Below are 24,987 nucleotides of genomic sequence, written 5' to 3' on the forward strand. Positions count from 1 at the left end.
GCTCCTGGTCCCGGTACAACCGGGACTCACAGTATACGTGCAGAACCTTACCAGGCGGTACAACCGGTCGACCAGGCGGTAGCACCGGTTGAGAAGGACAACCGGACCAACCGCCCACCCACCGCTCAACCACCGCATAGGAATAGAAGGGAGTCACCCCTGAGTGCGGTAGTCGAGCGGTACCGGGCCGGTGCAACCGCATGGCCTTGAGCGCTCGGGCGGCTAAGTCCTGAGCGGTAGAACCGCTTCGGACACCGGTGGTACCGGTACGACCGGACCAACCGGGCCACCACCGCCCGAGTACCGCATCAAAACAGAGGCCTGCCCGGTACTTGGGCGGTGCCTGGCCGGAACAACCGCCCAAGTCTTTGCTGAGCAAGTTGGCGGTACCACCGCCCAGAAGCAGCGGTACAACGGCTGAGAGCTCCAAGCGGTACTACCGCTGGGGCACGCGGTACTACCGCTGGGACCAGACAAAAACCACTCTCAAGAAAACCAGAACTGCCATAACTTCTGCATATGAGCTCCGAATTGAGCAGACTCAAGCTTGTTGGAAACAAGACGACGAGTAGCATCAAAACAGCGACTGGATATAGTAAGAAGAGGCAGGGGATGTATGCCAACAAATAGAGGAGTGAAACCTCCAACCGAGAAGAACCGGCAAAACCTCCAACATCGAAAACATCATAGAAGATGCATGTGAACTCCGTTTTCGATGAACTCGAGCTTGTCATCAAGATGACCATAAGCTCTAAGACTCTCAAAGAGAACCAAACAAGAACCAAGAAAGATGATGCAAGGATGCAATGGTTTGACCTCTCAACGAACGATACGATCAAGCTACTCATCGAGAGCCCCCCTTGATAGTACGGCAATCGATCCTATAACCCGGTCTCCCAACTACCATCATGAGACCGGTAAAATAGAAAACCTATCAAGGACAAACCTTTGCCTTGCACATGGTCCACTTGAGCTAGATGATGACGATCTTGACTTCCTCAAGTTGGACCACCTTTCTTGATTGTGTTGGCTCGATGAAGACTAGTTGATTGCTCCCCCATACTCCACTATAGGTGAGCCTTTCTTCCGCACATCTTCACAAGTCCATTGTCACCACAAAGGACGGCAAGCTTCAAGCATTTGATCTCTTCGTGATGCTCCACTTGAACTTGCACACCGCAACCTAACCCCACAAAGAACTCTCACGAAGACCATGGGTTAGTACACAAAGCGTAATTGACAATTCTTACCATACCATGGGATCACTTGATCCCTCTCGGTACATCTTCTGCGCTTTGTGAGTTGATCAACTTGATTCACTCTTGACTTAGTCTTGATCAACCTTGAACCTTTCCAATTCTCTTCATTTGAATGATGTCTTGAAGGTAGACATGAATGATCACACAATCTTCTTCTTCAAGACATGCTTGCAATAAGCTCAACTCTCACATGACCAATCTTTGGATAATTCCTTGAATAACACCTTGGTCGACACAAACTCTCCTTGAAATCAACACATGCACTCCAAGAAAAGCCTATGGACAAAACCTTCAAATATAACTCAAGGAAACCATTAGTCCATAGAGATTGCCATCAATTACCAAAACCAAACATGGGGGCACCGCATGTTCTTTCAATAGTGAATCAGTGAGGCGCAACAGAAGTCAAACTCAAGGAAGTGATCATCAAGATCAAGAGTCTTGTGGTTGTATGCCCGACTCATGGCTGCTCCGTCAATGTGGATTTGGATGCTCTGTCTCGGCGTGGTGGGGTGCTCCCAGTCAAGGTGGCTTTCTGGTCGGCAGTGCGACAGTGACAGGGCACCATATCTAGCCATGTAATAGGTTGGTTCAATGCTTGGCAACTTCGATGGCCATGTACAACGTTGTTGATACAAGGTGTGATTCTCTCTCTTGTGAGAGAGATTGTTTCCAAAGTTGGAGCCACCTAATCCTCGACGTGTCTCGCCGATTGTTTGCATAGGCTGTGTGGGTAGATCATTCGTCCTTCTATCTATGCATCCAAGTTCGCCTCCACTATTGTTCCGGGTTTGATGAAAGATCCACGATGAAGGCCCGTTGTTGGCCATTTGTAGTAAAATCAAGGCCGCTTGCTCGGGGAGAGGTAATGACTCGACAAAGTTCCTCCTCTTCAATGGTGTGTGGTCTTTATGGGTAGCCAGATCGGCCAGGTGCCTTGCCTTATGGGCATGATGTACCAGTTCCTGTTTTTTTTTTCAAAAATTAAATGGGCAATTATCTTCTTCTTATTTGATGGATATACCCACGAATCCCAAATGAAAAGAGTGAAGGGAGAAGTCCATGGTGTGGTTTCACTACAAAAAGGAATCCATAGTGTGGTTTCATCACAAAAAGCTTGCATGCCCATGGATAGAAAGGATATAATTATTTGATGTTGTTCTTGACCGGTGCCGCCATCGTCGGTATCATGCTACCTCATCTACTTCACAAGGTAACTTGTACAACTAAATTCCAGAGAAATTAGTTAGAATTTCCTGAAAAAAACAGTTTAGATTTCATTTAAAAAAATTTAAAAAAGAATTCATTTAAACGAAGTAGAAATTGACTAGAATTTGTACAGGTCACCTACAAAGTGGTGTGTGCACGTGCACATAATGAGTGTAACAGCGTTGGCATTTTTTTCTAGACTAGAACTTCCAAAATTTTAGAAGCTTCAGTTCAAATAAATTTGTTTTGCACAGAACCAGTGTAGCAGCGTTGGCACTTTTTCTCTTTCTAGACGAGAACTTTTGAAAAATTTAGAACCTTCAATTCAAATAATATAGAACGGAGGAGTAATTAAGAACCAGCAAAAGAATACAAGCAGTGATAAACAAGGCAGCATTTTAACAGATGTTATTTATTTATTTTTAATCTGAGCATTTTAACAGATGTATTGAACAAAAAGGAAAATAAAGCCGATGCAACAGATGGAAAACAAAAGAGGAAAGCAATGAGAGACATGTATTTCTTAGATGGGCCGGGCTCTGTTTATTCTCCAGCGCAACTTCACGGGCCGAGCCACGAGTCCTTCTCGTCTCCCACTGGAAGCGCTGCGCTGCAGCGTTGCTTGCCAGTTGCCACACATTAGTCCCACCTCGGAAGTTTACGGCGCGCAGAACCAGTTTATAAGGCGAGGCGCTGCCAACGGTAGCACGACCTTACTTGAACAGGATCTGTTCTATAGGCTCGTACCGCAGCATCCTTTACCAATAAGGAGGCAAGCACTTCAGTCTGGTTGATGCATTCTGACAACTGGGCCAGAGCGTGATTAACGGCGATGGATCCGACGGCTGTAGAGGATCGTTCCTTCCAGTCTCACACCTGGGCAGGGTGGCCCAGTGATTCATTTTTTAGCTTTTCCAAACACATAATCTATTTGGTAATCATATAGCTGAAGTTATCAGTGATTCACTTCATGATACAGCAAGGACATTCCGTAGATCCAGACAAGTGGTTCATGATACAGCAAGAACAGTCAGTAGAGCCAGGTTCCTTCTATATCTCAGAGACTTAAGATGTGCGTTGAGTGTTATCGTTGCCCCAGAAAAATAAAACACAGCGAGTTTAACCATCACACTGACATCATTATCTCTTTGCACAAGAAACTCTCAAGTACAGCACCCAGCATCATCAGTATTACATATGAATATATGACACCACCACCAGCGATCGGTGGATGCCAAACTTTGTTTGAGCTTTCACCACTCAAGTTCTTTCATCAGTTAGGAAGTAGCTCCAGCGGCACCTGACGGGTACAATTAATAACCTCTTGTAAGTTGAAAATAAGAAGATGGCATGGTCATAGCACATACTACACATATGGGGACAGTCAAAGGATCGGCTTAATCGCTCGCTGTGAAGGGGCACCTAAGATGGTGATCACCTTACCGAAGCGCCCCAGGGTAAGCTGTGCCCATCTGCTGACCTCCGGCGCAGCACGCTAGATGCCATGATCCTGGATGGGAAACATACCAGCCGCGACCTGAGCAATGCAGACCGTCTTGAGATGATCATGGTGACGCATGTGGGAGACCCATGTATACGAACATCATCGCTCCCACCGCCCTCGAGGTTTAGATATACCATCTGCATTTCAAAGTTTGAGATCAGTCGGTCCAAGTACAGGTCTTTCCTGAAGAATGATGCAATGATGCAGCAGCAGTATACTTGAGATCCATGTATCTGTTTTATCTGAACTGACAAAACGGCACTCACATCCAAATACAACGTCTCCAGTCGGGGCGAAATATCCAAGCAGCGGGCAAGTTGAAGAATTCTGTTGTCGGCGTTTGGCTGCCTAGAGAAGACAGTTAATTGACAGGTCATGTGCCTCAAATGCATCCGACGGCTGTAGAGGATCGTTCCTTCCAGTCTCACACCTGGGCAGGGTGGCCCAGTGGTTGTCTGACAGACTCAAAAAATTCTTTTTATTTTTTTGCCTACAGAATTTCCTTCTATGCATATCAGAAATAATCTGCAGTTATATTTTTGAACTTCTTTAAACTAAAAAATCTATTTACAGTCACACATCTGATTCATTTTTTAGCTTTTCCAAACACATAATCTATTTGGTAATCATATAGCTGAAGTTATCAGTGATTCACTTCATGATACAGCAAGGACATTCCGTAGATCCAGACAAGTGGTTCATGATACAGCAAGAACAGTCAGTAGAGCCAGGTTCCTTCTATATCTCAGAGACTTAAGATGTGCGTTGAGTGTTATCGTTGCCCCAGAAAAATAAAACACAGCGAGTTTAACCATCACACTGACATCATTATCTCTTTGCACAAGAAACTCTCAAGTACAGCACCCAGCATCATCAGTATTACATATGAATATATGACACCACCACCAGCGATCGGTGGATGCCAAACTTTGTTTGAGCTTTCACCACTCAAGTTCTTTCATCAGTTAGGAAGTAGCTCCAGCGGCACCTGACGGGTACAATTAATAACCTCTTGTAAGTTGAAAATAAGAAGATGGCATGGTCATAGCACATACTACACATATGGGGACAGTCAAAGGATCGGCTTAATCGCTCGCTGTGAAGGGGCACCTAAGATGGTGATCACCTTACCGAAGCGCCCCAGGGTAAGCTGTGCCCATCTGCTGACCTCCGGCGCAGCACGCTAGATGCCATGATCCTGGATGGGAAACATACCAGCCGCGACCTGAGCAATGCAGACCGTCTTGAGATGATCATGGTGACGCATGTGGGAGACCCATGTATACGAACATCATCGCTCCCACCGCCCTCGAGGTTTAGATATACCATCTGCATTTCAAAGTTTGAGATCAGTCGGTCCAAGTACAGGTCTTTCCTGAAGAATGATGCAATGATGCAGCAGCAGTATACTTGAGATCCATGTATCTGTTTTATCTGAACTGACAAAACGGCACTCACATCCAAATACAACGTCTCCAGTCGGGGCGAAATATCCAAGCAGCGGGCAAGTTGAAGAATTCTGTTGTCGGCGTTTGGCTGCCTAGAGAAGACAGTTAATTGACAGGTCATGTGCCTCAAATGCATCCGACGGCTGTAGAGGATCGTTCCTTCCAGTCTCACACCTGGGCAGGGTGGCCCAGTGGTTGTCTGACAGACTCAAAAAATTCTTTTTATTTTTTTGCCTACAGAATTTCCTTCTATGCATATCAGAAATAATCTGCAGTTATATTTTTGAACTTCTTTAAACTAAAAAATCTATTTACAGTCACACATCTGATTCATTTTTTAGCTTTTCCAAACACATAATCTATTTGGTAATCATATAGCTGAAGTTATCAGTGATTCACTTCATGATACAGCAAGGACATTCCGTAGATCCAGACAAGTGGTTCATGATACAGCAAGAACAGTCAGTAGAGCCAGGTTCCTTCTATATCTCAGAGACTTAAGATGTGCGTTGAGTGTTATCGTTGCCCCAGAAAAATAAAACACAGCGAGTTTAACCATCACACTGACATCATTATCTCTTTGCACAAGAAACTCTCAAGTACAGCACCCAGCATCATCAGTATTACATATGAATATATGACACCACCACCAGCGATCGGTGGATGCCAAACTTTGTTTGAGCTTTCACCACTCAAGTTCTTTCATCAGTTAGGAAGTAGCTCCAGCGGCACCTGACGGGTACAATTAATAACCTCTTGTAAGTTGAAAATAAGAAGATGGCATGGTCATAGCACATACTACACATATGGGGACAGTCAAAGGATCGGCTTAATCGCTCGCTGTGAAGGGGCACCTAAGATGGTGATCACCTTACCGAAGCGCCCCAGGGTAAGCTGTGCCCATCTGCTGACCTCCGGCGCAGCACGCTAGATGCCATGATCCTGGATGGGAAACATACCAGCCGCGACCTGAGCAATGCAGACCGTCTTGAGATGATCATGGTGACGCATGTGGGAGACCCATGTATACGAACATCATCGCTCCCACCGCCCTCGAGGTTTAGATATACCATCTGCATTTCAAAGTTTGAGATCAGTCGGTCCAAGTACAGGTCTTTCCTGAAGAATGATGCAATGATGCAGCAGCAGTATACTTGAGATCCATGTATCTGTTTTATCTGAACTGACAAAACGGCACTCACATCCAAATACAACGTCTCCAGTCGGGGCGAAATATCCAAGCAGCGGGCAAGTTGAAGAATTCTGTTGTCGGCGTTTGGCTGCCTAGAGAAGACAGTTAATTGACAGGTCATGTGCCTCAAATGCATCCGACGGCTGTAGAGGATCGTTCCTTCCAGTCTCACACCTGGGCAGGGTGGCCCAGTGGTTGTCTGACAGACTCAAAAAATTCTTTTTATTTTTTTGCCTACAGAATTTCCTTCTATGCATATCAGAAATAATCTGCAGTTATATTTTTGAACTTCTTTAAACTAAAAAATCTATTTACAGTCACACATCTGATTCATTTTTTAGCTTTTCCAAACACATAATCTATTTGGTAATCATATAGCTGAAGTTATCAGTGATTCACTTCATGATACAGCAAGGACATTCCGTAGATCCAGACAAGTGGTTCATGATACAGCAAGAACAGTCAGTAGAGCCAGGTTCCTTCTATATCTCAGAGACTTAAGATGTGCGTTGAGTGTTATCGTTGCCCCAGAAAAATAAAACACAGCGAGTTTAACCATCACACTGACATCATTATCTCTTTGCACAAGAAACTCTCAAGTACAGCACCCAGCATCATCAGTATTACATATGAATATATGACACCACCACCAGCGATCGGTGGATGCCAAACTTTGTTTGAGCTTTCACCACTCAAGTTCTTTCATCAGTTAGGAAGTAGCTCCAGCGGCACCTGACGGGTACAATTAATAACCTCTTGTAAGTTGAAAATAAGAAGATGGCATGGTCATAGCACATACTACACATATGGGGACAGTCAAAGGATCGGCTTAATCGCTCGCTGTGAAGGGGCACCTAAGATGGTGATCACCTTACCGAAGCGCCCCAGGGTAAGCTGTGCCCATCTGCTGACCTCCGGCGCAGCACGCTAGATGCCATGATCCTGGATGGGAAACATACCAGCCGCGACCTGAGCAATGCAGACCGTCTTGAGATGATCATGGTGACGCATGTGGGAGACCCATGTATACGAACATCATCGCTCCCACCGCCCTCGAGGTTTAGATATACCATCTGCATTTCAAAGTTTGAGATCAGTCGGTCCAAGTACAGGTCTTTCCTGAAGAATGATGCAATGATGCAGCAGCAGTATACTTGAGATCCATGTATCTGTTTATCTGAACTGACAAAACGGCACTCACATCCAAATACAACGTCTCCAGTCGGGGCGAAATATCCAAGCAGCGGGCAAGTTGAAGAATTCTGTTGTCGGCGTTTGGCTGCCTAGAGAAGACAGTTAATTGACAGGTCATGTGCCTCAAATGCATAAACGTGCCATGTGGTCTTGTTGTCAGATTTTGCAACTGAAACATGACAAGGACAAATAAAATGACTTTAAAACCCAGTTTCAAGAACTAAAATGTACGCAAACAAAAATGAATGAATAAATAAATACACCAGGTAACCTGTTCATATCAACTATATAAGCTTGCACAGTTAGTACCTTCACTGGCAAAATGCTCGGAACTAAAGTGAATACAGGGGCCAGTCCTTTGCTGCCTCTGAACATTATCGTAGCCTTCTCTAATTTGGAGCACCCATGAAGTACTATAGGGATCTCTTGTCCTTCCCACTCAGAATGCGCAAAGATCAGCAGCATGAAACTCAACCATCTCAACATTCATTCTGTCAATTAGTAAATGTCGAAGTTTGTCAAGTACTCAAGTTAGCGTGGTATACTTAAATTGCTGAACAGTTTGCTAGAAAGTCTTCTGAGTACTTTAAAGCCATATATACCTGAGTGTAGCTTTATAGAAACAGCAGCGAGAAACAAGAAATACACACAGGATCTGCCTTGAACACCCGAGGCTTCAAGACGAAAGTGATGGACATGAACTTCTTCAGATGGCGAATAAGTTTCTTCGGGTCAAAAACTATGATCATTGCTTTCGTTTTTGATGAAGCGGCAAAGCCAATCCACCTGTCAAGACGATCAAAGTCCTCTTTGTGCAAGCCACACCTGATGCATAACTTATCAATACCTACCACACTATGCCATTGAATAACCCAATTTACAGCCTCAAGGCACTTAGCTCGTTTTACTTTGAGAAAATCATCAATGGGTTGTTCATCGGTGTGATAATCCAGATCACCGGGGCCATAAAAACACAGATTACAGTGGAACGTCCAGAGCATTTTTCCAACTTCAACAGGCTGAATCTCCCGCGACAAGAAAGAGCCTGAATTTTTAGTCGGGCTGAACTTTAACTAAAACTAACTGGTAGGCAAGCGATAGCCACTAATTACTGAAATAAAAACACACAATGACCTGAAAGTGCGTACAAGAGAAATCAGACCAGATGCAGATTGCAACTTTTTGTAGTGTGGTTTCAATGGGTGTTTTGCAGCCTTCTTTGCAACATTTTGTAGTGTAGTTTCAAATGGGTGTTTTGTAGTGGTGCCAAGTACACGTGGAGTGTAGTCTATTGTTCATTTCGGTGCAATTCTGTTACTACTTTCACTTTATCATTAACGTACTTCTTGGATTTTGCAACTTAGCAGTAGGGGTTGTGTGCCTGACCCTGTTCATTTGGGCTATTTGGGAAACGAGGAGTGAAGCATGTTATTGAGGTATTCTTCCAATAGATCCTACTATGAGTCTATGAGCCGGCTTCTTGAAGAACGAACACAGGAAACACATTCGGCGGGCGGCCCTGCAAGCTGTCCCCGGTGGCGTCTGAAGATTTCTCTAGCCAGCACGGCTGCAGTAGGCCGGTGGTCAGAAGACCGGAAGCAGGCTGAGGGCGTCACCGCGTCAGGATGTATGTATGTCTGCGGTGTCCTGATGAAGCCTTTAGTTTGCCGGTTTTCTTAGTGTCGATTTTTGGCCGTGCGTCTGGCGCTGTCAGTTCACGGCTTGTGCAGTCTGATTTGAATGCTGGAACCCAAATGTGGTGTTACCGTCTTACCGAAGCCGAAACGATTTCAGTAACAAAAATAGGTGGCTGTTGCGCCTTTTATCCAAAGAAGTGTGTGGTGTAGAGGCTCATTCGGCAGCAAGTAATTTAACGATTTTCCTTTCTCCAACAACTCAAGCAAGTCGATAGGTGCCCTCCCTGTTGGTGTAGGAAACAACTTGAGCAATAAACCTTAAAAGTGAGGCTCACTGAAAAAGTAAAAGACATGAATTGGACCATAATCTAAGCTCCCTGCCCCTGCCCCCAAAGCCATAAAACACCAGTTTTTTTTGTTTGCCCCAGAGGTTCAGGTCCGTGGAGATCACCATAGGAATCACATCAAGGACTAATTTTCACGCACTGGTTAGATCCTTAGGGTAACAGTGAAATGCTTAAGCAAATATTTTTTACCTCCTGCTGTGAAGAGGGACTGGCGGAATGGCAGTTACCCAGGAAGGTTCTCCATCCGGAAGGACGGCTCATCGCCGACGCCGTGGCGGTGCTCCGCCGCCGCATCGTCCATGGGCTACAGGGAGGGAGGAGCGGCGGGTTAAGGGGGAAAGAGATTTCACAATCGATTGATCCACCCAGGAACGCCCATGCTGCTGCTTACTTGCTGGGCTAGAGGAGAGGGAGGAGGAGGAGCTACTTCGCCGTCATCTTCTCCTGCTCCGGTCATATTGCTGCTGCAAGATCGGCGGAGCTCCCTGAGCGAATTTTTTTCATTATTGATGAAGTCGAAAAGGAAAGCAACGGCAGAGACGGGTATTTCTTAGATGGGCTGGGTTGCGTTTATTCTCCAGCCCAACTTCACGGGCCGAGACATCCACCAGGAGGAAGCGCTGCGCTGCAGCCCGCAGCGTTGCTTGCCATAAATTAGTCCCACCTCGGTAGTTTATGGTGAGCAGAACCAGTTTATAAGGCGCGGCGCTGCAGTTGGTAGCACGACCTTACTTGAACAGGATCTGTTCTATAGGCTCGTACCGCTGCATCCTTTACCAATAAGGAGGCAAGCACTTCAGTCTGGTTGATGCACTCTGACCACTGGGCCAGAGCGTGATTAACGGCCAGGATGCATCTGATGGATGGATCCGACGGCTGTAGAGGATCGTTCCTTCCAGGGCTCTCTGGCCTGTGCAGGGTGGCCCAGTGGTTGTCTGACAGACACAAAAGAACTTTTTTTCCCACATAATTTTCTGTCTATACAATCGGAAATAATCTGCAATATTTTTTGATCTTCTTTAACCCCATAATCTACTTTGTAATCACATATCTGAAACTATTATTTACAGTTCAGTTCACAATACTGTTAGTGGCAGTGAAACCACACAAATGGTTCACCAATCACCAAATGGTTCTTCAGTTAGACTTGGGTTGTCTGACAGACTTCAAATTTTTTTTTCGTTCTCTAATGCAACATTTTTCTTCTCACCTACACAGGCACCTTCAGAAACATCTAGAAAAAATCTGCAATTTCATTCACCAGTGCCGCTCCTATATATCAGAGACTCTGCAATTTCATTCTCTAATGCAACCTTTTTCGTATCACCGCAGAACAATTGCAGCATTCGGATCTGATCTATCTACTCGGCAATTCATCCGGTGAACCTACAAATAATCTGCAATATCATTTTCGAACTTTAACCATGTAATCTAACTCATTTTTTCCTTGCATAATCTCGTTCTGGAGCACCTATAAATTATCTGCAGTTATATTTTTAAACTTCTTTAGCCACATAATCTATTTGTAATCATATAGCTGAAGTTATCAATGATTCACTTCATGATACAGCAAGGACAGTCAGTAGAGCCAGGTTCCTTATACATATCAGAGACATAAGATGTGTGTTGAGTGTTATCATTGCCCCAGAAAAATAAAACACAGCGAGTTTAACCATCACACTGACATCATTATCTCTTTGCACAACAAACTCTCAAGAAACCCGGCGAACTGGCTTACAGCACCCACCATCAGTATTACATGATGCCACCATCTGCGCTCGATCGACCCCAACCGACCCCAAACTTTGTTATAATGTTCACCACTCAAGTTCTGTCAGCAGTCAGTAGTAGCTTCAGCGGCACCTGACAGGGACAAATAATGACCTCTTGTAAGCAAAAAAATAATTAAAAAAAGGCATGGTCACAGCACACAGTACACAGATGGGGGACAGTCAAAGGATCGGCCTACTCGCTCACTGTGAAGGGGCACCTGAGACTCTGATCACCTTATATGGAAGCGCTCTGAGGTAGCTGTGCCCATCTGCTTATAAGAATATTTGGGAAGCGTTAAACCCTTTTCTCGGACCGCACTTATATTTATACTGATGTTGCCGTGGCTTACAAGCAGATCGATCGAGAGACCAATCGGGAATACATAAGGAGTCGGTAACGAGGGAGAGAAACAGAAGAAGAGATAGAACAGGATTCTAGTTCAAACAACTAGTCCTATCTCATTACCAGGGACGGAGCCAGGATTTCGGCATAGGGGGGCGAGATTTCGCACTAAGTTCATCGGCAACTGCTATGTTGTGGTAGAAAATTTTAGGGTCTGGTCCAATGGAAACACCGTGTGCAACCATGCCCGATTTTATTTATTAATTCCATTCACATGACAAAAACAATTTCTATAAATACATTACAAATTCTTTTCTTAATGACAAACAAATTCACAACTCTAGAAACAGAAGATAATCTTACAAACTAATAATTACCATTAATACAATGTGGTAGATAACACATTACGAAATCTCATTAATTTTCCTGTAATTGATGGGATCGACTCACTAATTCAACCTAATATATTTTAGAAAGGTTCGACCGAATTCCAAAGCCAAAACATCAGAAAGCATGCAATTGTATGGAAGCAATCAACGAATAGTGGAACTGGGAGAAAGATTACAGTTTGAAAAGGACAAAACAAGAACTGATCTAATGCTCGTACGTATTAAACTAGAACCTGTTTTCCTCGTTTTGTTGCCGCTCATCTAATCTGCGCTCACCAGCGGCCGTCCCCTTCCCTTCTCTGATTCTCTTGACGTCAATGCGACGGAATCACGAAAAGACCGATATCAGGCAAGGCAAGGTACAGGAGGTAGTTTGGAAACCTAGCGATTATAGCGACCTGTGTGTACGTGGCTCATTATCTCTACATAGATCGCTTTTTATTTTGTGAGAACGACTGCTGCTAGCCTGCTACTAACTGGCCCATTTATCTTCTATGATGGGCTGCAATGCTACTTGCTGTTTTGGGCTTTGGCCAATAATAGGATGTACATGTACCTGTATGGCTTCTCGTTAACGAATGACACATGGACAGGGGGGGTGAAACAGCCCATGGCCAGTTGTCTAAGAGGAAAAATTAGCGAACAACAACCCCTATTAAGGGGGCGACACGATCGTTGCGGGGGGTCTAGCCCCCCCTCGCCCCCCCTTGAATCCGTCCCTGCTCATTACAATGTATTCTAACACTCCCCCTCAATCTAAACCTAAGGAACTCCAAGGTTGAGATTGTTCTTGAATTCCTCGAGCCTTCTCATAGTAAGTGGTTTTGTAAAGCCATCAGCTAGTTGATCACCAGTAGGAATAAACCTTATGTCGAGTAACTTGCGTGTCACTCTTTCTCTGACAAAATGAAAATCAACTTCAATATGCTTTGTGCGTGCATGAAAAACAGTATTAGCTGAAAGGTAGGTTGCACCAAGATTATCACACCATAACCTAGCAGCTCGTGGAGTCTTAATTCCAAGCTCATAAAGTAATGTTTGAATCCACATCACTTCAGCTGTAGCATTTGCTAGAGCTTTATATTCAGCCTCAGTGCTAGATCTTGAGACTGTAGCCTGTTTTCTTGCACTCCATGATATAAGATTTGTTTCCAGGAACACAGCAAATCCACCTGTGGATCTTCTGTCATCAGCACACCCTGCCCAATCCACATCAGAATAGGCAGACACAAGCACAGACGGAGACCTGACAATTCTTAGTCCAAGCTCACCTGAAAATCTGAGATACCTCACAATCCTCTTAACTGCAGTCCAATGAACAGTAGTGGGTGCATGTAAATACTGACACACTTTATTCACAGAATAAGAAATATCTGGACGTGTAAGAGTTAAGTATTGTAGTGCTCCTACAACACTTCTATAGTTTTTTGCATCCTCAGGTCCAAGAGCTTCTCCACTATCAATGGTGAGTTTTTCTGAAGTTGAAATTGGTGTACTTACAGGCTTGCAATTCTCCAATCCCACTCTTTTGAGAATGTCATTAGCATATTTTTCCTGTGATAAAAGTATACCATCTCTCACCTTTTTAACCTCTATACCAAGAAAATAATGTAGATCTCCCAAATCCTTGAGAGCAAACTCCATCTTTAAATCCTTGAGCAAACAAGTAGTGGCATCTGAACTTGAACTGGCAACAATTATATCATCAACATATACGAGAACAAATATAGTGACATTGCCTTTATTGTAGAGAAATAATGAGGTATCAGCCTTTGATGGTGTAAACCCAAGTCGTTGTAACTGTGTGCTCAACCTTGAGTACCAGGCTCTTGGGGCCTGTTTCAATCCATATAAGGCTTTACCTAACTTGCAAATATAATGAGGTGTGCTTACGTTCTCATAACCTGGTGGTTGCCGCATGAAAACCTCTTCTTCTAGAATACCATGAAGAAACGCGTTCTGAACATCTAGCTGCCTTAGACTCCACCCTCTGGAAACAGCAATGGATAATACAAGTCGAATGGTAGCTGCCTTAACAACCGGGCTGAAGGTATCTTCATAATCAATACCAAACCTTTGTTTAAAACCTTTTGCAACTAATCTGGCCTTATATCTATCGATGCTTCCATCAGACTTTCTTTTAATCTTATACACCCATTTGCAATCTATGACATTTTTGCCTTTTTCTGGTGGTACCAGACGCCATGTTTTATTTTTCATGAGTGCCTCATATTCATTATCCATAGCTTCTTTCCAATCTTTACTAGCCAGTGCATCATGTAAATGTGTTGCTTCACCCATACTAGTAAGAAAAGCACGTTTGATATTATCATACCTTATGGTGCCATCTTTGTACTCTTTTGCTTTGACAATGCCAGACTGGGATCTAGTATGGCGACGTGGAAGTTCTGGCGCAGGAGCTGATGCACGAACCTGAGTAGTTTCTGGCACAGAAGATTCTGGGGTGGCTGGTGTTGGGGAACGTAGTAATTTCAAAAAATTTCCTACGCACACGCAAGATCATGGTGATGCATAGCAACGAGAGGGGGAGAGTGTGATCTACGTACCCTTGTAGATCGACAATGGAAGCGTTTGGTTGATGTAGTCATACGTCTCCACGGCCCGACCGATCAAGCACCGAAACTACGGCACCTCCGAGTTCTAGCACACGTTCAGCTCGATGACGATCCCCGGACTCCGATCCAGCAAAGTGTCAGGGAAGAGTTCCGTCAGCACGACGGCGTGGTGACGATCTTGATGTACTACCGTTGCAGGGCTTCGCCTAAGCACCGCTACAATATTATCGAGGACTATGGTGGAAGGGGGCACCGCACACGGCTAAGAATATGATCACGTGGATCAACTTGTGTGTCAAGGGGTGCCCCCTGCCCCCGTATATAAAGGATCAAGGGGAGGAGGCCGGCCGGCCTCTATGGCGCGCCAAGGAGGAGTCCTCCTCCTAGTAGGAGTAGGACTCCTACTAGGAGGGGGAAAGAAGTGGGGAGGGAGAGGGAAAGGGGGGCGCCGCCCCCCCTCTCCTAGTCCAATTCGGACCAGGGGGGAGGAAGCGCGCGGCCCACCTTTGGCTGCCCCTCTCTCTCTCCACTAAGGCCCATATGGCCCATTACTTCTCCCGGGGGGGGGTTCCGGTAACCCTCCGGCTCTCCGGTTTTCTCCGAAATCACCCGGAACACTTCCGGTGTCCGAATATAGCCGTCCAATATATCAATCTTTATGTCTCGACCATTTCGAGACTCCTCGTCATGTCCGTGATCACATCCAGGACTCCGAACTAACTTCGGTACATCAAAACTCATAAACTCATAATATAACTGTCATCGAAACCTTAAGCGTGCGGACCCTACGGGTTCGAGAACAATGTAGACATGACCGAGACACGTCTCCGGTCAATAACCAATAGCGGAACCTGGATGCTCATATTGGCTCCTACATATTCTACGAAGATCTTTATCGGTCAGACCGCATAACAACATATGTTGTTCCCTTTGTTATCGGTATGTTACTTGCCCGAGATTCGATCGTCGGTATCTCAATACCTAGTTCAATCTCGTTACCGGCAAGTCTCTTTACTCGTTCCGTAATACATCATCTCGCAACTAACTCATTAGTTGCAATGCTTGCAAGGCTTATGTGATGTGTATTACCAAGAGGGCCCAGAGATACCTCTCCGACAATCGGAGTGACAAATCCTAATCTCGAAATACGCCAACCCAACATGTACCTTTGGAGACACCTGTAGAGCACCTTTATAATCACCCATTTACGTTGTGACGTTTGGTAGCACAGAAAGTGTTCCTCCGGCAAACGGGAGTTGCATAATCTCATAGTCATAGGAACATGTATAAGTCATGAAGAAAGCAATAGCAACATACTAAACGATCGGGTGCTAAGCTAATGGAATGGGTCATGTCAATCAGATCATTCACCTAATGATGTGATCCCGTTAATCAAATAACAACTCCTTGTTCATGGTTAGGAAACATAACCATCTTTGATTAACGAGCTAGTCAAGTAGAGGCATACTAGTGACACTCTGTTTGTCTATGTATTCACACGTGTATTATGTTTCCGGTTAATACAATTCTAGCATGAATAATAAACATTTATCATGATATAAGGAAATAAATAATAACTTTATTATTGCCTCTAGGGCATATTTCCTTCAGCTGGTTCTGTAGTAAAAACAGTGGCCACAGAAGATCCTGCAGTACAATGTGCACCACCCGACTCCTGATCCAATGCTCCAGAAATCCGCCTCGTAATCCCCGAGCCAGCCAGAGGCCGCCCTGTGGCGTCATCAGCGCCCGGTCGCCCGGTCAGGCGGGATGTGACGCTCGCACCAAATTCCGTGCCAGACCCCATGCGCACGGCTCGGACGGGCACTGACCCGTCTCGCGCAGCCGCGGCATCCACCGATTGGCGTGGGCTTCCACTGGCTGGGCTGGCGGGCCCCGTGCTGTTGAGGCTGTCGGCCACCGCTGCATGTGCCAAGCTAGGTTCCTCCTGGGCCCACATATCTGCCTCGTTGGATCCTGCACTGATTCGGCCGCTGCTGTCACCTGAATCAGCCTGGGATCCTGCGCTGATCCTGCCGCTGCTGTCGCCTGAATCAGCCTGGGATCGGGTGCTTGTTTTTTCTGCATGCCCTTGCATAAAATGACGTCCGGAAACTGCACACTCATCATCAAAGTTAAAATTTTCTTTGGAACTAGTCAAATGATCAGCACTATTTAACTCGCCCATGTGATCTGAACTAGGCATATAATCAGGAAGAAGTGCAATTTCTGCACGAAGCAAAGCTCCGGCATTTGGATGAAGTTTTGCAAAAGGAAACACTGTTTCATCAAATATAACATCTCGAGAAATATATATATGCGTCCAGTGGAAATCTCAAGACACTTGTACCCTTTATGAAGATTACTGTAGCCAAGAAAAACGCATTGAGTGGAACGAAATTCAAGTTTGTGACGATTGTATGGACGGAGATTAGGATAGCAAGCACACCCAAAAATTCTTAGAGAATTGTAATCAGGTTTATGATGAAACAATTTTTCTAAGGGAGTAATATTGCCAATGACTTTGGTAGGAAGGCGATTGATAAGATAGGTTGCAGCAATAAAAGCTTCATCCCAATACTTTAGTGGCATTGATGCATGGGCTAAAAGAGATAGGCCTACTTCAACAATGTGACGATGTTTACGCTCGGCAGAGCCATTCTGTTGATGAGCATGAGGACATGAGACATGATGAGCAATTCCAATATTGTGAAAGAAGGAGTTGAGTTTCTCGTACTCCCCTCCCCAGTCACTTTGGACTGCGAGAATTTTTCTGTCAAACTGACGTTCAACAAGCTTCTGAAATTCTTGAAAAATAGAAAGAACTTCAGATTTAAATTTAAGCAAATATATCCAAGTAAACTTGCTAAAGTCATCAATAAAACTGACATAATATTTTTTTTCTGCCAAACGAATCTCTTGCATGACCCCATACATCACTAAAGATAAGTTCCAACGGAGCATGAGACACACTATTTGACCTAGGATAAGGAAGTTGGTGACTCTTTGCACATTGACAAGCATCACACACAGACTCAATATTAGAACTAGATGACAATGCAAGATTGCCTTTATTCACTACTTGCTTGACTATGACCGAAGAAGGATGTCCTAATCTTTGATGCCATCTTGCCAAGGAGGGCTTGACGATGGAGTAGACTTGACGACGACGCTTTCGACTAAATGCTCCGGATGTAATGGGATACAAGCCTCCAATGCATCTACCGTGGTGAATGAGCTCCCTCGTTGCCCGATCCTTTATGAAAAAATATGTGGGATGAGTTTCAAAGAAGACATTGTTATCGGAAGTTAAACGAGACATAGATGCAAGGTTTTTATCGGCTTGTGGAACATGAAGAACATCTTTTAGAACAAGATCACGTTTAAGATTAGGGGAATTAATAGATGCTTGACCAATATGACAAATATCCATACCTCCACCACTTGCGGTGTGAATCTGATCATTGCCAAAGTACTTCTCCCTCATGGATAGCTTCTCAAGTTCATTGGTGACATGATCGGTGGCTCCTGAGTCGGCGTACCAGATGGTACCATCTCCTCCTTGCTCCCGGATTGCTGCTGCAACAAGACGAGCGTCCGGAACAAAGTCCTCATCATAACGATGCCAACAGTCCATGACTTCATGGCCTGCCTTTTTGCAAAGTTGACACCGAACGTGACCATTGGAGGAGGACCCAGAGGAGGCGTGATTGGTGCTGTAGCCGCCCCGTCCAGATCGTGAGCTGTTGTTGTAGTTGCCTCCGTTTGGGCGTGGGCCTTGGTTGTTGCCGCGGCCATGCCCGCCGCTGCTGTGGCCGCGACTCCTGCCCCCCTGGTGATCGCACCCACGAGCAGACCCACGACCACAAGAGGCGGCATTAGCTGAAGACTGCCGCACGTTCATCCCGTGAAGAAGATGCAGGCGTGCGTCAAAGCTCAGCAATTGGGTATTCAGCTCCTGGACGGTCACGGGCTCCACGCGCGCAGCAAGGGCCGACACGACCGGGTTGTAGTCGAGGTCGAGGCCAGCCAGAACTTGGGAAACAATCTTGCCGCTTGTCATTGCCGTTCCAGTGCATGCGATCTCATCTGAGAGCGCCTTGATCTTGGCCAAATATTCTGCCATAGTCAGGTTTCCTTTTTTCAGGTTGGTGAGCTCAATCCTTGTGTTTATGGCTTGAGCTTGATTTTGGGCAGCAAACATGGCATGGATCGTTGCCCATACCTCTGCCGGTGTCTGAAGGGTGACCACCTGCGCAAGAATCTCGTGAGACAACGAACCCATCAGAAAACCTTGGACTTGCTGCTGTTGTGCATACCAGAGGACGCGGGCGAAGTTCGCAATCTGCTCCTCCTTGCCATCGTTGGTGATGGTGAGTGTCTCCGGCGGCGCTTGGCTCTCCGGATCGAGGTGGTGGCCCATCTGCGCGCCCTTGATTTGGGGCAGCACAATGGCCTTCCACATGAGGTAGTTCTGCCTCGTGAGCTTCTCCTGGGGTGGGGTTCCAATGGACATAGGATAGGATGAGGTGGAGGAGGAGGGTGCGAAGGTGGAGGCTGATGCCATGGATGTGGAGACGGCACCTATGGTGCTGGCTTGGGTGGAAGCGGTGGTCATGGCGAGGGTTGTGCGGGAGGGCTAATACTAGATGTGATCCTCTTTCGATCTCTGGGAAGAAGATGCTCTGATTACCATATAAGAATATTTGAGAAGCGTTAAACCCTTTTCTCGGGCCGCACTTATATTTATACTAATGTTGCCGTGGCTTACAAGCAGATCGACGGAGAGACCAATCGGAAATACATAAGGAGTCGGTAACGAGGGAGAGAAACAGAAGAAGAGATAGAACAGGATTCTAGTTCAAACAACTAGTCCTATCTCATTACAATGTATTCTAACACTGCTGACCTCCCGGGCAGCACACTCGACGCCATGATCCTGGATGGGAAACATACTGGCCACGACCCTTGGCTGTATTTCCATGTGCTCAAGAACACAAAGCATTCTGCAAGATACAGCAACCCAGCTTGACCTGAGCAATGTAGCACCGAAACCCGCTCATGTGGACCGTCTTGAGATGATCATGGTGACACATATGGGAGCCTTTCCCCCTCCACCACCTCATCACTCCCAAGTCCCAACGTCGTCAAGGTTCAGATATACCATCTACATTTCAAAGTTTGCGATCAGTCGGAGCAAGTAGTCCAAGTACAGGTCTTTCCTGAAGATGCAATCATGCAGTAGCACTGCAGCAGTATACTTGAGATCCATGTATTTGTGTATCTAAACTAATAAAATGGCACTCACATCCAAATGCGACGTCTCTAGTCAGGGCGCAACAACACCCAAGCAGCGGGCAAGCTGAAGAACTTCATTATCAACATTTGGCTGTCTAGAGAAGACAGTTAATTGGACAAACTCAGATGCCTCAAATGTATAAACATGCCATGTGGTTTCGTTGTCAGCTTCTGCAACAGAAACATGACAAGGACAAATAACATGACATTAAAACCCAGCATCAGGAACTATAATGTACGCAAGCAAGAATGAATAAATAAATAAACACCAGCTAGCCTGTTCATATCCATGTATATAAGATTGCACATTTAATATCTTCACTGGCAAAATGCTTGGAACTAATTGTAGTCTTCGCTGCCTGAAACAGTTAGTGAATACACATGCCAGTCCTTTGCTGCCTTTAAACATTACTGTAGCCTTATATAATTTTGAGCAACCATGAAGTACTATAAGGATCTCTTGTCTTTCGTACTCAAAATGAGCAAGATCAGCAAAATGAAACTCAACCATCTCGACATTCATTCCGTCAATTAGTAAATGTTGAAGCTCGTCAAGTTGGTGTGGTATGCTTGAATTAGTTACTCCTTCCGATCCATATTATTTGTCGCTGCTTTAGTACAACTTTCCTAGCAAGCCTGGAAAGTTTGCTCGTCAACCATCTCGACACCAAATCACTTGGCGATCTCTATGTCCTCAAGTGCCGAACAGTTTGCTAACGAGCCTGGAAAGTCTCCAGATATCTGAACACATTCTGAGTATTGTAAAGCCACATATACCGGGGTGTGGCTTTATAGTAACAGCAGTGAGAGACAAGGACTGCACACAAGAGCTGCCTTGAACACCCAAGGCCTCAAGAGGAAAGTGATGAACTTCTTCGGATGGCAAATAAGTTTTCTTCTGGCCAAAAACTAAGATCTTTGCTTTCGATGAAGCGGCAAAGTGGATTCACCTGTCAAGATTATCAAAGTCCTCTTTGTGCAAGCCACACCTGATGCAGAACTTACCGATCCCTATCCCACTGAATAACCCAATTTACAGCCTCAAGGAACTTAGCTCGTTTTATTTTGAGAAGATCATCAATGGATCGTTCATCAGTTGTAAAGCCAGATCACTCGGGCCATAAAAACACAGATTACAGTTTCAAGAAATTTACAGCCTCACAGCCTCTTTAAGTGGAATTAGTGACATCACAACAGGTTGAATCTCCTGTGACAAGAAACTGTTGGTTTTGATCTGACGGCTTAAACAGGCCCGTTAGATCTATTAGTCTAACAGAAGAAGAAGAAAAAAGATGAAGGGATAACGATAAGTGAAATGGTCCACGTACCAACGTACGTGAGCCTCGATCAGAACTAACGCGCCCTGATCGGGGGCACCCAAACACCAACTCAGGTTTTGGGTCCCCTGTCGCCAGCGCCATATTAAAAGGGATACGGGAGAGAGCTGGGCACCTGCGAGATCACAATTCACGTAAGGTTTACTCTCCTCCCGATATTCTCTCACCCCATCCGATCAGGGGGAGTGTTGCAGCGACGGGAAGACCTAAGCCAGCCGCCGCCGCTGTCCCTGGGCAGTGCCGGTGGCGCCCTGAAGGAATCAGGACGTCGAGGAGAACCTCTACTTCGACTACATCACCCCTGCATCAAGCCTGCACCAAGCAGGCGATCATGTCCACTGCCGTGACATGTAATGATCCCCTAAACCCTTCTCTGTTCATGCTTTTAGGTGATCTAGATGCAATCAGTTCCTGGTAATGGCATCCCGGAGATGCATAATTTTGCCAACAATGGTATCAGTCGCCAATCTTGATTGCAATAGATCCCTTTATTGTTGATCAGTAGATCACTATCATGTTTAGATCAATGTCAGGTCTAGGGTTCATGATCTAGATTGAAAGTTGTAGCCCTTGGTTAGCCCAAATATGCATGCTACTGCCTTGTTGCCCTCTGTAGATCATCATGTTTTAAACTAATTTGCTACGGATCAGTACTGCCACCTATGTTCATCAATTTTAATTAATCTAAGTTAAGATCTTATGCTCACCTTCATGTTAAGTTGATTAAAATTGATCATGCTTAAGTACTGTTTCCATATGCATTAGCAAAATATTGGGCAGAGGGATACACCCAAGTCAACAGTAGCAACCCCTCATGTTAAAGAACCCTAGAATTTATCCCCAATTCGCAAGAACCCTAATTCTGCAATTAGGACTACTTTTCCCCCAAATCAAGTACTAATGCACACGAATTGGAGGAGAATGAGGAGAATCCTCACCAAATGTGCCGTGTAGCCGCCTTTTCCCTTCGGGGCCCGCACAGCGCCCACCGCTGCGCGAGGGCGGAGACGCCGTGATGCCGTCGTGCCCTGGCCGACGCGCGGAATGCACCTGCGCCTTGCCGCCGCACTTACGGAGGCGCGCGTGTACGGGCCGTCGCCCTGCACGTCGCCGTCGACCCCAACAGCCGCGGTGGCCGGCGCACCCCTCACCCACCGAACGAAGCGCCATCTGCGCGGACGCCGGGGCCACGCTCGACGGAGCAGCGCGCGGGATTCATCCTGCTGCACGCTCCTCCGGCGAGCGCAGCCGCCGCGCTGCCATGGCCGGCGCGCCTCGAGCCGCCGTCGAACTCCATCGCCGCTCCCTGTCGAGCGTGAAATGTGGGGGGTCAAGGGGGAAATGTGCTAGGGTTCTGGCCGGGCGGCTGTTTTGTTCCAGCCGCGATCGACGTGGACCGTCGATTCCCATCGGACGGCTGGCAGCAACGCTCGGCTCCGCGCGGGCCTGCGAGCACTTAATGGGCCATTTTCGGCCACGGGCTTCAGCCCAGGTTGCCCAGCGCGTTTTTTTTCTCTTTATGGATTTCGCTGCTGGGTTTTTGGGCCGCTGTATAACCGTGGGTATTTTGGGCCATCGCGTTTTTCTGTGTTTTCCAGTGCACTATAAGTTAATATCTTTTATGTTTTGCACTGTTTAAAACAGAAAATGCCTAAAAATATAATGAACACATTATTATTCTGGGTAAAATTGAACCAACAAGATATTTTGTTCAGAATTTATTATGTGTTTGCATGATGAATTTTTAGACATAAAAAATAATGATATTTTCTTTTATGTTGATGTTTAAATTCAGAATGAAATGACTCTAATTTTAATTCGGACCAACGTTGTTTTATTATTATGAGTCATCCCCTATGATATTTTAATTCCATGTTTTTTCTGCCCAACGGTGTTTTGACATGGAGTTTAAATTAAATACTTGGCATGTTTTTTTATTTACCAACGTAAATTTATAATCATGCAAGTTTACTTATGAATTTTTATGATGATTTCAGCTTCCGCTCCATTTCGGTCCGACACGATCGAACCACTTACGGGGAGTAACTTCCCTCGTTGGAAGTCCCAAGTCGAATTATGTTTAGGTTGTAATGAGTTTGACTATGCCTTGAGGGAAGAAAAACCTGTGGCACCTGTGGCAGGTGTTACAGGGTATGCAGAACTAAAGAAAGACTATGATGTTAAGATGGAAAAGTGGAACAAGTCCAACCATATTGCGCTTCTCATCATGAAAGCGACAATATCGCCGGACATTTCTGAAGCACTCCCTAAGAAAGACACTGCTAAAGAATTCCTCACTGAAATGGAGGAGCAATTTAAAGGCTCCGACAAAGTGTATGCTCATGAGTTTTTTGCTAAACTTCTTCAGAAATACACTATTGACGAAAACGTTAGGCAACACATATTGAGGGTGGTAAATGTTTACACCAAACTTAAGGCTTTGGAGTGTTCTTTAAGTGAATCCCTTCTTGTCATAATTATTCTTGAGTCTCTTCCAGAAGAGTTTGAACAATTTAAAGTCAACTATAACTCTCTAAAGGAAAAATGGCCACTCTCTGAGATGACCGAAAGGATCGTCCAGGAGGAAGAGAGGATCATGAGGCAGAAGAAAGACCATGTTTTTCATGTTGGCTCTAACAAGAGAAAGCATGACGGGCAAGGTTTTCCCAAGCCTCGGAAAAAGCAAGTCAAGAAAGAAGGCACTAAGCCATTCAACCCTAAGGCATTCAAGGGTAAAGAAGCCGGCAATTCTTCTTCTGCTCCTAGCAGCTCCACTGCTGGAGAAAATGCTTGTAACTTCTGCAAAGAGGAGGGACACTATCAAAGGGACTTCCCATGCTTTCTAAAATGGATGAACAAAAGAGGTATTGATGAAATTACTTTTGTAGATGAATCTTTTTATGTCGATTTTTCTATAAAGTCATGGTGGATTGATTCAGGGGCAACCACTCACGTTGCTAACTCTATGCAGGGATTCGATACGATCCAAACTATAAGAGGAGGAACAAGAAAGCTTAAGGTTGCGAACGGAGTTGAGGCCGATGTTGAAGCTGTGGGATCTCTCACGTTGGAGCTACACACTGGCCACACTCTTAGATTGAATAATGTTATTTATGTGCCTACCTTAAGTAGGAATTTGATTTCAGTTTCTCGTTTAGATGATGATATGTATGAGTGCCATTTTGGCAAGAAACAATTTGCTTTGATCAAATGTAATAAGAATGTAGGCATCGGTGTTAGACGAGGCCAACTATACATGTTATCTCTTAATAATGATTCAGTTATGCATGTGAGTGATGAAATTAATGTTGAGAAGAAATGGAAAGGAGTTAGTAATTCTTCAAAATTGTGGCATTGTCGTTTGGGCCACATTTTGAGGGGGAGAATGGAATGCTTAGTTAAAAATGAAATACTCCTCCCATTAGACTTCTCAGATGCAGACAAATGTGTCGACTGCATTAAAGGAAAATTCGCAAAAACAA

At 45.2% G+C, this 24,987-nt stretch overlaps 2 protein-coding genes, 3 long non-coding RNA genes, 2 other non-coding genes and 1 pseudogene across 13 annotated transcripts; 3 read left to right on the forward strand and 5 right to left on the reverse strand.

Moving 5' to 3' along the window:
• Window positions 1-3,175: 3,175 nt before the first annotated feature.
• LOC125526207 (small nucleolar RNA U3) lies at window positions 3,176-3,380 on the forward strand. The gene has a single exon (XR_007291623.2). It is a non-coding gene; the product is annotated as a small nucleolar RNA U3 (small nucleolar RNA).
• Window positions 3,381-3,708: 328 nt separating this feature from the next.
• On the reverse strand, window positions 3,709-4,358 carry LOC147961470 (uncharacterized). 2 transcript variants are annotated; one of them, XR_015610680.1, is made up of 3 exons: window positions 4,239-4,358; window positions 3,907-4,109; window positions 3,709-3,768 (listed from the first exon to the last, which is right to left on the reverse strand). It is a non-coding gene; the product is annotated as an uncharacterized LOC147961470 (long non-coding RNA). The 2 variants fall into 2 exon arrangements; XR_015610679.1 differs by having other exon boundaries at window positions 3,709-4,109.
• Window positions 4,359-4,900: 542 nt separating this feature from the next.
• LOC147961471 (uncharacterized) lies at window positions 4,901-5,550 on the reverse strand. Of its 2 annotated transcripts, XR_015610678.1 has the most exons (3): window positions 5,431-5,550; window positions 5,099-5,301; window positions 4,901-4,960 (listed from the first exon to the last, which is right to left on the reverse strand). It is a non-coding gene; the product is annotated as an uncharacterized LOC147961471 (long non-coding RNA). The 2 variants fall into 2 exon arrangements; XR_015610677.1 differs by having other exon boundaries at window positions 4,901-5,301.
• A 542-nt stretch (window positions 5,551-6,092) lies between these two features.
• LOC147961472 (uncharacterized) lies at window positions 6,093-6,742 on the reverse strand. Of its 2 annotated transcripts, XR_015611493.1 has the most exons (3): window positions 6,623-6,742; window positions 6,291-6,493; window positions 6,093-6,152 (listed from the first exon to the last, which is right to left on the reverse strand). It is a non-coding gene; the product is annotated as an uncharacterized LOC147961472 (long non-coding RNA). The 2 variants fall into 2 exon arrangements; XR_015611492.1 differs by having other exon boundaries at window positions 6,093-6,493.
• A 542-nt stretch (window positions 6,743-7,284) lies between these two features.
• LOC125524348 (uncharacterized) lies at window positions 7,285-10,337 on the reverse strand. 4 transcript variants are annotated; one of them, XM_048689412.2, is made up of 7 exons: window positions 10,182-10,336; window positions 9,980-10,094; window positions 8,409-8,631; window positions 8,116-8,297; window positions 7,814-7,975; window positions 7,483-7,685; window positions 7,285-7,344 (listed from the first exon to the last, which is right to left on the reverse strand). In XM_048689412.2, the coding sequence occupies exons 4-7, from the start codon at window positions 8,290-8,292 to the stop codon at window positions 7,305-7,307; spliced, it is 582 nt and encodes a 193-aa protein (XP_048545369.2). In that variant the 5' UTR covers window positions 8,293-8,297; window positions 8,409-8,631; window positions 9,980-10,094; window positions 10,182-10,336; the 3' UTR covers window positions 7,285-7,304. The 4 variants fall into 4 exon arrangements, with proteins under 4 accessions (XP_048545369.2, XP_087392989.1, XP_048545370.2 ...); XM_087536863.1 differs by having other exon boundaries at window positions 8,409-9,727; XM_048689413.2 differs by having other exon boundaries at window positions 7,488-7,685; window positions 8,409-10,094; window positions 10,182-10,337.
• Window positions 10,338-10,512: 175 nt separating this feature from the next.
• On the forward strand, window positions 10,513-10,735 carry LOC125526206 (small nucleolar RNA U3). Its single transcript, XR_007291622.1, has one exon. It is a non-coding gene; the product is annotated as a small nucleolar RNA U3 (small nucleolar RNA).
• An 8,068-nt stretch (window positions 10,736-18,803) lies between these two features.
• LOC147961473 (small nucleolar RNA Z247) lies at window positions 18,804-18,914 on the reverse strand (annotated as a pseudogene).
• Window positions 18,915-21,836: 2,922 nt separating this feature from the next.
• Window positions 21,837-24,746, forward strand: LOC147961474 (uncharacterized). Its single transcript, XM_087534925.1, has 3 exons — window positions 21,837-21,855; window positions 23,503-24,369; window positions 24,477-24,746. The coding sequence occupies exons 1-3, from the start codon at window positions 21,837-21,839 to the stop codon at window positions 24,521-24,523; spliced, it is 933 nt and encodes a 310-aa protein (XP_087391051.1). The 3' UTR covers window positions 24,524-24,746.
• The last annotated feature ends 241 nt before the right edge of the window (window positions 24,747-24,987 follow it).

Source organism: Triticum urartu, chromosome 7A (assembly GCF_056163025.1).
Source record: "Triticum urartu cultivar PI428250 chromosome 7A, HENAU_Tu73, whole genome shotgun sequence".
NCBI lineage: Eukaryota > Viridiplantae > Streptophyta > Magnoliopsida > Poales > Poaceae > Triticum > Triticum urartu.